Raw genomic sequence first — 9,425 nt, forward strand, 5'->3', positions numbered from 1 at the left:
TCACTCTCACCCTCTCACTTTACCCTCTCACTCCACCTTCACCCTCTCACTCCACTCACTCCACCCTCTCATTTCACCCTCACTCAACCCTCTCACTCCACCTTCACTTCACTCTCTAACTTCACCCTCACTCCACCCCCTCACTCCAACCTCACTCCATCATCTCACTCCATTCTCTCACTCCATCCCCTCACTACATCCTCTCACTCCACCCCCTCACTACATCCTCTCACTTCACTCTCACTCCACCATCTCACTCTAACCTCTGACTCCAACCTCACTTCACTCTCACTACACCCTCTCACTCTAACCTCTCACTTCACTATCACTCTAACCTCTCACTCCAACCTCACTACATCCTCTCACTCTAACCTCTCACTCCATCCTCTCACTTCACTATCACTCTAACCTCTCACTCCAACCTCACTACATCCTCTCACCCCATCCTCTCACTTCACTAGCACTCCAACCTCTCACTCCAACCTCACTACATCCTCTCACTCCACCCTCTCACTTCACTCTCACTCCACCCTCTCACTCTAACCTCTCACTTCACTATCACTCTAACCTCTCACTCCAACCTCACTACACCCTCTCATTCCACCCTCTCACTTCACTCTCACTCCAACCTCTCACTCTAACCTCTCACTCCACCTTCTCCCTCTCACTACACTCTCAATCCACCCTCTCACTCCACCTTCACTCAACCTCTCAGTTCACCCTCTCACTCCACCCCCTCACTACATCCTCTCACTCCACCCTCACTCCATCCTCTCACCTCACCCTCACTCTACATTCTCACTCTATCCTCTCGTTCCAACCTCACTTCACCCAATCACTCCACATCCTTACTCCATCCTCTCACTCAATTCTCTCACTCTACCCTCTCACTCCATCCTCTCACTTCACTCTCTCTCCATCCTCTCACTTCACTCTCACTCCACCATCTCACTCTAACCTCTGACTCCAAACTCACTTCACCCTCTCACTTCACTCTCACTCCACCCTCTCACTCTAACCTCTCACTCATCCTCTCACTTCACTATCACTCTAACCTCTCACTCAAACCTCACTACATCCTCTCACTCCACCCTCTCACTGCACTCTCACTTCATCCTCTCACTGCATCCTCTCACTTCACTCACTACATCCTCTCACTCCACCCTCACTTCACTCTCCCTCCATCCTCTCACTTCACTCTCACTACATCCTCTCACTACATCCTCTCACTTCACTATCACTCTAACCTCTCACTCCAACCTAATTACATCCTCTCACTCCACCCTCTCACTCCATCCTCTCACTTCACTATCACTCTAACCTCTCACTCCAACCTCACTACATCCTCTTACCCCATCCTCTCACTTCACTAGCACTCCAACCTCTCACTCCAATCTCACTACATCCTCTCACTCCACCCTCTCACTTCACTCTCACTCCACCCTCTCACTCCACCCTCTCACTCCACCCTCTCACTCTAACCTCTTACTTCACTATCACTCTAACCTCTCACTCCAACCTCACTCCGCCCTCTCACTCCAACCTCACTACACCCTCTCATTCCACCCTCTCACTTCACTCTCACTCCAACCTCTCACTCTAACCTCTCACTCCATCCTCTCACTTCACTATCACTCTAACCTCTCACTCATCCTCTCACTTCACTATCACTCTAACCTCTCACTCAAACCTCACTACATCCTCTCACTCCACCCTCTCACTGCACTCTCACTTCATCCTCTCACTGCATCCTCTCACTTCACTCTCACTACATCCTCTCACTCCACCCTCACTTCACTCTCCCTCCATCCTCTCACTTCACTCTCACTACATCCTCTCACTTCACTATCACTCTAACCTCTCACTCCAACCTAATTACATCCTCTCACTCCACCCTCTCACTCCATCCTCTCACTTCACTATCACTCCAACCTCTCACTCCAACCTCTCACCCCATCCTCTCACTTCACTAGCACTCCAACCTCTCACTCCAATCTCACTACATCCTCTCACTCCACCCTCTCACTCCACCCTCTCACTTCACTCTCACTCCACCCTCTCACTCCACCTTCTCACTTCACTCTCACTCCACCCTCTCACTCTAACCTCTCACTTCACTATCACTCTAACCTCTCACTCCAACCTCACTCCGCCCTTTCACTCCAACCTCACCACACCCTCTCATTCCACCCTCTCACTTCACTCTCACTCCAACCTCTCACTGAAACCTCTCACTCCAGCTTCTCCCTCTCACTACACTCTCAATCCACCCTCTCACTCCACCTTCACTCCACCCTCTCACTCCACCTTCACTCAACCTCTCAGTTCACCCTCTCACTCCACCCCCTCACTACATCCTCTCACTCCACCCTCACTCCATCCTCTCACTCTACATTCTCACTTTATCCTCTCGTTCCAACCTCACTTCGCCCTCTCACTTCACCCTCTCACTCCACCCAATCACTCCACATCCTTACTCCATCCTCTCACTCCATCCTCTCACTCCATCCTCTCACTCCATCCTCTCACTTCACCCTCTCTCCATCCTCTCACTTCACTCTCACTCCACCCTCTCACTCTAACCTCTCACTCATCCTCTCACTTCACTATCACTCTAACCTCTCACTCCAACCTCACTACTTCCTCTCACTCCATCCTCTCACTTCACTATCACTCTAACTTCTCACTCAAACCTCACTACATCCTCTCACTTCATCCTCTCACTGCATCCTCTCACTTCACTCTCACTCCACCCTCTCACTTCACTATCACTCCATCCTCTCACTTCACTATCACTCCACCCTCTCACTTCACTATCACTCCATCCTCTCACTTCACTATCACTACATCCTCTCACTTCACTATCACTACATCCTCTCACTTCACTATCACTCTAACCTCTCACTCCAACCTCACTACATCCTCTCACTCCACCCTCTCACTTCACTCACTCCACACTCTTACTCCAACATCCCCACCCTCTCACTTCACTCTCACTTCACTCTCACTCCAACCTTTCACTTCACTCACTCCACACTCTCATTCTAACCTCTCGCTCCATCCTCTCTTAACCCTCTCACTACACCCTCACTCCTCCCTCACTTCACCCTCTCACTCCACCCCCTCACTTCACCCTCACACCACTCTCACTCCACCCTCTTGCTTCACTCTCACTCTACCCTCTCACTCCACCCTCTCACTCCAATCCACTCACTCCACACTCTCACTCCACCCTCTCACTCCACCCTCTCATTCTAACCTCTCACTCCAATCTCTCTTTACCTTCTCACTCCAACCTCTCACTTCGCCCTCTTCAGGATTTTCAGATCTTTTTGGATTTTTAGGTTGTCCATCAAGTGGCAGCAAGTAAACCTCTGCCAGGTCCCACCCCCTCTAAACTCCACCCACCCACATATCACATTGAAAAAACTCCACCCACCTAACACACTGATGAAGCTCTACCCCACTCCTCACCCCATCATACACCCCCATCAGTTGTGTCTTCTGCTTTATTGATGTGTGTGTGTGTACAGACACTCCTGCTACTCCCGTAAGAGGATTGTTCTTCAGTGTACCAAAGACGGTAAGACAGCGACGACACAACCATGACACCAAAACAAATGCAATGACTTCCTTGTTTAATCTAAACGTCATTTTCCAAAAATGTCACATTTCCAGATTGTAGTGGACCAGACTAAAAAACACTCATGTTTCTGCAACATTTCAGTTTTATGGACGTGGAAAAAAGCATAGACACCAAAAGCCTAAAACCTCACTTATGTGTGTGTGCGTGTGTGTGTGTGTGTTAGAGTGTGGGCGCAGGCCTGCAGCGCGGATGGTGAAGAGGATTCTGGGAGGCCGTACGAGTCGTCCAGGGCGATGGCCGTGGCAGTGCTCCCTACAGAGTGACCCCAGTGGGCACATATGTGGCTGTGTGCTGATCAGCAGGAGATGGGCTCTGACTGTAGCACACTGCTTTGAGGGGTGAGGACACACACATACACACACACACTGATACACACACGCACACAAACACGGAGTCTCACACACACTCTCGCCCACACACACTGACACAAGCTCGCATACACACTCGCACACACACACACACACACACACACACACACGTGTCCTGATCAGCAGAAGACGGACTCTGATATGAGTGGATGAATGATGAGATATGATGCCCATGGTGTGTGTGTGTGTCCAGGCGTGAGAGTGCGGGTGTGTGGAGGGTGGTGTTGGGGGTCAGTAACCTGGACCACCCGTCAGACCACATGCAAACACGGCGGGTGAAGCGTGTGATTGTGCACTCTCGCTACAACCGTGCCGTCGTCGACTATGACATCAGCATCATTGAGCTGGACAGCGAGGTGGAGGTGAGCAGCTACGTCCGGCCGGTGTGTCTCCCCCACCCTGGACACCTGCCCACGCCCGACACCTACTGCTACATCACCGGCTGGGGACACATGGGCAACAGGAGTGAGTGTCTCACACACACACACACACACACACACACACACACACACACACACACACACACCAAGGTTATAATCGTTAACGAAAACGAAAGAACTGATATTGAAAAAACATTTTCGTTAACTGAAATAAATAACAGTAATTAAAAGAAAAAACGATAACTAACAGTAACTATATTACATGTTTAAAAAACTAACTAAAATGTTCTGAAATTATAGATAGGATACCCTTCTTCTTATACCTTTTCGTGTTTGTCAATTTATTTATAAGTCTTGTGGACTGATATTAAATCGATTTTTTTCACTAAGTTTTATATTAGCTGTCAGAAGCGTACGGCACCTCATGGTTCGTCACGTCTCTTGTTTAGAGCTCCTGCTCGCTATGCTAGCCTGCAAAATTACCACAACAAAAGTTGGGAGAAAACGGCGGGTCCTGTGTGGGATTTTTTAATACGACTACGAGAAAGACTACATGTCTTGTAGTGGAAACAGGTGATAAAATATATGGAGTAGTTCTCAAGAGGAAAAACCCCATGAATCTCAAAGCTCACACAAGAGGGCTAACTGTCAGTACCTTGACAAACTAGCCTCTGAATAGCTCCGCAAAAAGAGAAGCAACATCCCGGCTAGGTAGCACCGGGAAGGTGAACCATAATGGACCGTTTTCACCAGTGATCAAATAGCTGCTGGTTAGTTAATATGCAGAAAAACCGCAAACGGGAGGATGAACTAGTTAATGTGTTGAGACTGGATGTCAACACGACTGTGTGACACGATTGGCTTTTCACACGAACCAAAATAGGGTTACACTCCTGTGTTCGTATCTGTCCTAGTCTGGAAATTTTCAGCAAATTTTGCACTTAAGGCTTCTATCTTGTGGACTGTTGGTTGTTCAACAGTAACTGAATGCATTTTTTAAAAATAGTATCTTTTGATGAGTTTATTATTATTACAAATAACCCAAAGTATAAAAAACCAAAACTAATACTAGAACTAATGAAAACTAAACTAAAACTAAGCTTAAAAAAAATAATTAAAACTAATAAAAACTAGCAAACATGCTCTAAAATCTAATTAAAACTAACTGAATTAGAAAAAAAGTCACAATGAAATAAAAACTAAACTATAATGAAAAATCCAAAACTATTATAACCTTGACACACACAGTCATATTCTCTCTCACTCTCTCTCTCACTCACTCACTCACTCACTCACACACACACACACACACACACACTTCCGCATAGACGCACACAAAGTCGAAATGATCTGATGCAGTTTAATTCTGGTGTTCTGAAGCTGTTACTGTGAGAGCGCTGTAGCAGTATTTCTGTGTAGCAGTATTTCTGTGTAGTATTTTTGGGTGACAATACCAGAATCTGCCAGCAGAGGGAGGCGTGCGCAGTAGAGACTCTTTGGCTGCTTTCGTTAAATGCATTGGTTAGATGGGAAGAGAAGTTGTTTTTATGAACCTGTCTCTCACAAATCTGCCTTTTCAGGGTTCTAGACACACACAGTCACAGCCACACATGAATACACACACAGTTACACCCACACATGAATACACACACATGCACAAATTTTACTCCTTTTCACTTTATTAGAACATCTCATTTGTCATGTACAGGAAGAATCTCTTAACGTCCTCTCTCCATCTGTGTCTCTTTCCTTCTTTCTCTCTCTCTCTCTCTCTCTCTCTCTCTCTCTCTCTCTCTCTCTCTCTCTCTCTCTCTCTCTCAGTGCCGTTTAAACTCCAGGAAGGAGAGGTGAGGATTATCTCTCTCTCACAGTGTCAGGCTTACTTTGACATGAAGACCATCACCTCCCGCATGCTGTGTGCTGGATATGAAGCAGGAACCATCGACTCCTGCATGGTGAGTGAGTGAGTGTGTGTGTGTGTGTGTGTGTGTGTGTGTGTGTGTGTGTGTGTGCGTGTGTGTGTGTGTGTGTGTGTGAGAGAGAGAGAGGGAGTGCATGCCTCTGTGTGTGTTTGAGTGTGTGTGATTGAATCTCTATCATATCTTCTTTCTCTGTGTGTGTCCATTACTGCATATTTTATTTTTTATTTTTGTGTGTGTGTGTGTGCGTGTGTGCGTGTGTGTGTTGCAGGGTGACAGTGGCGGTCCCCTGGTGTGTGAAGACTCCTCGGGTCGCTGGTCTCTCTATGGCCTGACGTCCTGGGGTTCTGTCTGCTTCTCTAAGGTTCTGGGTCCTGGGGTGTACGCCAACGTCACACACTTCACTGAGTGGATCCAGAGACAGATCTACTTACACACCTTTCACCTGGTCTAACACACACACACACACACACACACACACACACACACACACACACACACACACACACTGGAAGGGAGGAGGGACAGACGCCTTATCAGCAGGGGAGATGTTGGAGAGGAAACAGATGTGTTATTTAACCATTCCTAGAGACGATGTGTGTATCTGTGTGTTTGGGAGTGTGGGATTATATTATGATGCTTTTGCTATTAGAAGTGTATTGTGTGTGTGTGTGTGTGTGTGTGTGTGTGTGTGTGTGTGTGTGTGTGTTCAGTGTTAGTTGCTACCTTTGTCCTTTTACCAAACTGTTGAGGATCTGACCAAACTCACACAACAGCAGCCTGTGTTGAGTAGCCCTGTCTGTCTATCTGTCTGTCTGTCTGTCTGCCTCTGTCTGTCACTCTATGACTTATATAAACTGAACTCTTTCCTGGTGTTCACACACTTAATAGATGTAAAGAGACAGGCTAGTTATGTGTGGTTTAGTCAGGCTAGTTGTGTGTGGTATTTAGTCCTGTTTAGATCAGTCATTGTTAGTTGTAGCAAGAGTACTAATTACAAGGCTCCTCCTCCAGTGCTGTGCTGTCTTTGCTGCTATTGGATAGATATGGCTAAGGGGTGGGGTCTAACTCATCTCCCCACCTGTCCTGCACCAATCAGGTTCACTCTGTAATACTGCAGACTAGTGTGTGTTGTCACTCCAAGCGGGTTGAAAATCAGTTTTTATCACCTGTTTATGTGCAAAATGTGTCTGTATCTCAGTAATGATCTCTTAAACTCAAAAAAAGAGGAAAGTAATGTGTGCGCTTGTGTGCGTGTGTGTGTGTGTGCGCGCGCGCGTGCATGAGCATATATGATTTGTGTGTGTGTGTGCAGGAGCATATAAGTATTGTGTGTGTGTGTGTGTGTTTGCGCGTGTGTGTGTGTGAGAGTGTGTGTTTGTGTGTTTGCGCGTGTGTGTGTGTGTGTGTGTGTGTGTGTGTGTGTGTGCTTAATGATCAGTGCTTCAACAACCCAGTGCAACATTCCCCTGTGTTTTGTAAAATTAAAGAGTATTTTTCTACAGCTTTTTTATGTGGTCTGAAATATACGTTTGTGTATTTTTATGATGTATTATTTCACATATATTGCACTGTTTAGGGTTATTGACAGGTGACGTTACAGCCAAAATAAACACAGTGGATTTCTATTATTACAATAAACCGTATAATCACAAACTGCTTTAGCTGTGTCTTGTTGTTGTAATACTTTGTGTAGTCTTTCCAAACCCTAGTTTATAGCACTTTACATTAAGACCCAAAAAGGTGTGTGTCCCTTCCAGTGTTAGAGTGGGAGGAGCATGTCAATGTTTTACAATCATGTGGATTTATTAAAAATGTCCCTAACACTGAATTACAAGAACAGCTTTGGTCACTTTAGAAAGACAAGTTAGAATTTTTTTATAAAAAAAAGAAAACGGTAGTATGAGTCAAACTTTTTTTGAGTTCTTTTTATTTGCTTTATAAACGATTAATAAAATCTCAGCAGAGGATGAATGTCCTTGTCCATGCGACCACGTATGGCTGATATTCCTCCAAGATCCATGACCAAACCATGATCTTTCTCTTCCGTTTAAGTGTTCCTTGCTAGTCTTGGGTGTCTACCGAGTCAGTCTACCGCTGTTACCATGGAGACAATCAAGTCTCATTAAAATGGGACCTGACTATACAGGTCAATGTGAAACAATTGCTAGGTACAGAAACACTTCCTTTACTGAAGTGGACATTTAATACTGAAGTGGACATTTATTATTATTATCTTATTATTGTCCATGTGGTTTTAGAGTAATAATTTATTTTGTTGACAATGAAAATAAATTACCTTGACCATGCACCCTACAGACTGTTAGTGTATATGTTGCTGAAACCTTCTTCTAAATTCTTTCATATAGCCCCATCTAGTGGTTGATTTTGGCATTTAACCCAATTCCTGTGGTTCATTTTCAGAATCAGAATGACTCTATTTTGGCAAGAATGTTAACCATGCTAGGGATTTGTCCTGGTGGTTACTAAAATGAATATGACTTGAATAAAATAAAGAATAAACATAAATATAATAAGATATGCAAAGATCAATCCTGAATAAAATATGGAAATAAACAGCATATGAAAATGAAATGAAAAATGAAATGTGCCATATTTTGTCAATTGTGATTTTTACACCCCAATCGAAATTTGTCCTCCGCTTTTAACCCATCTGTGCAGTCAGAACACACACACACACTAGTGATTACTAGGGGCTGTGGATCACACGTGCCCAGAGCGGTGGGCAGCCCTAGCCCGGCGCCCGGGGAGCAGTTGGGGTTAGGTGCCTTGCTCAAGGGCACCTCAGTCATGGCCTGTCTGGGAATCGAACCCACGACCCTCCGGTCACAAGTCCAGTTCCCTAACCGCCAGGCCATGACTGCCCTAATATGACTGGTTGATATGAAGTTTTATATTTGTAAGGTGTTCCAGTGGTGCTGGGGTTTGGGAGGTGATGAGGGCAGTGGTGTTAACTGCAGCTAATGTGCTCGCTAACACTTCTAGATTGTTCTAGATTGTTCCAGACTGTTCTGCTTCATCCCCACCTCCATCCCTCAGACCATCCTCTAAGAAGCATCAAACTCACACCACCTGTGGCACCCCAACCACC

The 9,425-nt window shown here is 45.8% G+C and overlaps 1 protein-coding gene across 1 annotated transcript in view; it reads left to right on the plus strand.

The window, feature by feature from the left end:
• The window catches only part of LOC143497347 (atrial natriuretic peptide-converting enzyme-like), a 51,763-nt gene extending 43,786 nt beyond the window's left edge, over window positions 1–7,977 (plus strand). Inside the window, exons 18-22 of the mRNA XM_076993249.1 lie at window positions 3,534–3,583; window positions 3,810–3,984; window positions 4,208–4,479; window positions 6,216–6,349; window positions 6,585–7,977. Coding sequence (XP_076849364.1) covers window positions 3,534–3,583; window positions 3,810–3,984; window positions 4,208–4,479; window positions 6,216–6,349; window positions 6,585–6,767 — 814 coding nt within the window. The 3' untranslated portion in view covers window positions 6,768–7,977. The remainder of the gene's footprint in view (window positions 1–3,533; window positions 3,584–3,809; window positions 3,985–4,207; window positions 4,480–6,215; window positions 6,350–6,584) is intronic.
• Window positions 7,978–9,425: the final 1,448 nt, after the last annotated feature.

The sequence above is a fragment of the Brachyhypopomus gauderio genome, unplaced genomic scaffold, assembly GCF_052324685.1.
Source record: "Brachyhypopomus gauderio isolate BG-103 unplaced genomic scaffold, BGAUD_0.2 sc107, whole genome shotgun sequence".
In the NCBI taxonomy this organism is placed as follows: Eukaryota; Metazoa; Chordata; class Actinopteri; order Gymnotiformes; family Hypopomidae; genus Brachyhypopomus; species Brachyhypopomus gauderio.